Here is a 3,829-nt window from a genome sequence, read left to right as displayed (position 1 = left end):
TTGTCCAGATTCTTTGTCTCAATACATAAACATTATGAATTAAATCTAAGAGTCGCGTACCAACTAATCTCCTTTCCTAACAAATCAAATTCCAGCAATCCAAACCACCCGGGCACCCTGCATTTATCATATATATATATATATATATATATATATATATCATACAAATTACCGAAGTAAACTGTTCTCACTTTCCCCTTTGACCAAGTTAACCAGCAGACAGCAATAATATAATCACACGTGGAAGTAACAGGAAGCAAACACTGGCCCCGTGTCGCTGGCACGTCCCAATCTTCAGAAGTAATTGAGTGGACCAGGTCCAAGTGGACCAGCTCTAATCGCGGCGCCTATGAACGGTGGATAACGCTCAAACGAGAATTGGTGAAATAAGTGGGGCCCGGTCCAAGTAATAATTAGACTCAAAACAGCGACGGAGGGCGCTAGTGTTCCACCGTTTCCATTGATGACATTGACCTCACGTCCAGCTGAACGCGATGGGGCTGGCCACGACGTGCTTCCCGTCGGACCACTCGAGCCGGCCGAACCCCGACGACACCGACGGCAGCGACGGCGATGATAAGCTCACCGTGTAGCTCCGCCTCTCCCCCTTCTTCGTGAAGCTCAGCTCCGCCGGCTCCACCACCACCTTCACTGCCCCGCCGGCCACCGCAGTCGTCACCGTCGACTTGTACGTCCCCGGGTCCCCCACGTTGGTCACCGTCCTCGTGTGCTTCACCGTCGCCACCCTGCCGCCGGCCCCGCTCGCCCTTTGGAACACCACCGCGAAGGACGGGTAGTTGAGTCCCGACACCGCGTATGTCTTCGTACCGTCGCAGGTGTAGTTGGTTCTTTTGGCCACAGTGGCGATATGGCGGGAGGTGTACTTAAGCGCGCAGAGGAAGTCGATGTAGTCCTCAGTGGTGAGGTCGTAGATGAGGCCCGGATCCACGGCGCGCGGGGGGTCCACGTGGCCGGCGCCGTAGTCGAAGGGGGTGGCGGCCTTGCCGGTGGCGACGTCAAAAAGGCCGCTATCGCCGCCGGGGTAGGCGGAGTAGGCGGTGGTCATGAGGGCGGAGCGGACGGCGGCGGGACTCCAGTCCGGGTGGGCCGCTTTGAGGAGGGCGGCGATGCCGCTGACGTGGGGGCACGACATGGAGGTCCCGGAGATGATGTTGAATACCACCCGACGCGAGTCCCCGGACAGCCCCGTCGGACCCGCCGCCCCAGTCCACCCGGCCAGGATATTGACCCCGGGGGCGATCAGGTCCGGCTTCAGGATCTCCGACGTCACCAAATTCGGCCCCCTCGACGAGAACGCGGCCACCACCGGCGACGGCCGCACCCCGATCTTCGTCCCCCCGAATACGATCGTCGCCTTCGGATTTTTATTCGATCGTAGATACGCTCTGATGGCATCACCGGCCTTCTGGCCGACGGCGGTGGCCGGGAGGAGGTGGGCGTCGGCAACGACCTCCTCGCCGTAGGTGTCGGCGTTGGCGAGTACCATCCCGGCACCGCCGGCTTCGCGCACCACGTACCCCTTCTGGACACGCCAGTTGATCCCACGGTCGCAGAGAACGATCTTCCCGGCCACCTTCTCCGGTATCAGGGTCCCCGGGATGCAAAGATTCCCGTCGGTGGCGTTGCTGGCGTTGCCAGCGTACACGAAGGGGAGAGGCGATTTCGGAAGCAGCTTCCCACTATAGAGCGACACCCCGGTATAGTTCTTGCCATTTCCGAGCACAACGTAGGCGGGGAAGTCCCGGTCGATAGTTCCAGCGCCCACAGTAATAATCCAGGGGGCGACGTTGGTGACGCTGGAGGCGATGGGGCCGCCGTTACCGGCGGAGCACGAGATCAGGAGCCCTTTCTCCATCGCGTTGAACGCTCCGATCGCGATGCTATCCTCATAATATTCCGTCATCTCGCCGCCAAGCGACAGAGAAAGGACGTGGCACCCGTCGTCCACCGCCCTGTCCATGGCGGCGAGGATGTCGGAGCTGAAGCACCCGGCGGCCCAGCACACCTTGTACGCGGCGACGCGCGCCCGCGTCGCCATCCCGCGGGCGGTGCCGTTAGCGAAGCCGAAGAGGCTGGCGTCCGTCACGGCGGAGCCGGCAGCGGTGGTGGCGGTGTGAGTCCCGTGGCCTTCGTCGTCCCGCGGAGATCTGGACTCCGTGGTCCCGTTGATGGGGCCTACTGTGGCCTCGTAGCTTTTGGAGAAGAACCGCGCCCCGATCAATTTCCGGTTGCACGACGTCGCCTTGAAGTCCTTCGCCTCCTCGCACGCTCCCTTCCACCCGGCCGGCACCGGTCCGAACTCCGTGTCGTCGAAGCTCTTCCTCTCCGGCCATACCCCGGTGTCGAGAAGTCCCACCACGACGTCGCTGCCCGTGTCGGCCTGCGGGAAGAGACCGTGGCTCTCATCCAGGCCTAGGAACATGGGCGTCCGGGTTGTGTGGAGCTCGTAGCGGACCTCCGGGAGAACGGAGAGGACGCCCTCACGGGATTCCAAGGTGGCGGCCTCGGCGGGGGTGAGACGGGTGGAGAAGCCGTGGGAGACCGTGTCGTAGGAGTACAGGATCTCGGCCGAGTCGGAGACGGAGCGGAGGGAGGCGTGGTACCAGTGGCCGTGATCAGTGAAGGTGGCCGGCATCCGGGACTTGGCCATGTGGACGATGTACGTCCGGCGCTTCTCCTCTGCTGCTGCTACGTGGCAGAAGGGGGAGGAGGAGTAGAGGAGGAGGAGGAGGAGTGCCGCCGACGCCATCACTGGTCTCCCCGTTTCGGTGGCGTCGGCGAGCTCTATTTGTTATTTAAACGAGAGGAGAAAGTGAGAGAGGGTTGGGTGGATGGTGGGAAAGAGGATCCCGTTCCTTCGTCCCGAAGGGATGATTGCTGGTTGAGAATCAAGAGAAAACGAGAGAGAGAGAGAGAGAGACATGGGTAAGGTTTTGTCTTTAAGGTTGACCTCTCTGAATGTATGTATATAATTAGGATGAATGTATGTATGGACAGCTGAGAACCAATGCTCATTTTAATTAGGATGAAGAATCTTTGGAAGAGCTTGTTACATGCTCATTCTGTGACGTACTATTACTTTCTCGGGATATATATATATATATATATATTATTTTTTTATGTACAATCACCCAGCCATCCATCCTCCGATGGACACTGTTTCAAATTTGAGGCATATCTATCGGGAAACCTCACTAATTTCAGATATGTAAGAAATTGATTTCTCTCTTTTTGGTTTAGTACATAACATACCAATGGCTTCACCAGCCTATCCCCCTATCGAATCAAATATAATGAAGTAACTCTCTCTCAGACAGTAGGTCTTTCAAAAATTTGAGCAATCAATTAAATGAGTTGTTTGGCCACTTATCAAATATCTTCATATGTAATAATTTTATTATGGTGGATAATAGAGAGTACTTCTTACAACCAGAATAAACGTCACTTTGCACATCTCTTAATAGACGCTCGAATCTATCGTTCGCCGGCATGTTACTGTCCTCCTTAGCTTCTTGTCTCGGGATGGGATGTTGATATTCTGATCTCGCTTCCACATTTGCTTCAAATAACTCTGGATGGAGATCCTCCAGAATTTTTTTATTTTCTGCACCGAGTGTTTGCCTTATACGACTGGATGATCTACCTACTGATGATGCATTTGTAGGACTTTTGGGCAAGATGCTCTAGCCAGTCGGCAAATCTTTGCCATGACAAGTCCATCTCTTGTAAGTCATATTTATACCATGTTTGTGTAAATGATTTTGAATGTTCGATAGGGTACATCAAAATAAATTTCTACATTGACGAC

General features: G+C 55.5%; 1 protein-coding gene across 1 annotated transcript; it reads right to left on the bottom strand.

Moving 5' to 3' along the window:
* LOC105033247 (subtilisin-like protease SBT1.7) lies at positions 1-2,956 on the bottom strand. Its single transcript, XM_010907967.4, has one exon. It carries the CDS (start codon positions 2,768-2,770, stop codon positions 476-478), a length of 2,295 nt encoding a protein of 764 aa, XP_010906269.2. The 5' UTR covers positions 2,771-2,956; the 3' UTR covers positions 1-475.
* Positions 2,957-3,829: the final 873 nt, after the last annotated feature.

This window comes from Elaeis guineensis, chromosome 6, assembly GCF_000442705.2.
Source record: "Elaeis guineensis isolate ETL-2024a chromosome 6, EG11, whole genome shotgun sequence".
Taxonomy (NCBI): Eukaryota; Viridiplantae; Streptophyta; class Magnoliopsida; order Arecales; family Arecaceae; genus Elaeis; species Elaeis guineensis.
This window is presented reverse-complemented; position numbering and strand designations above follow the sequence as displayed.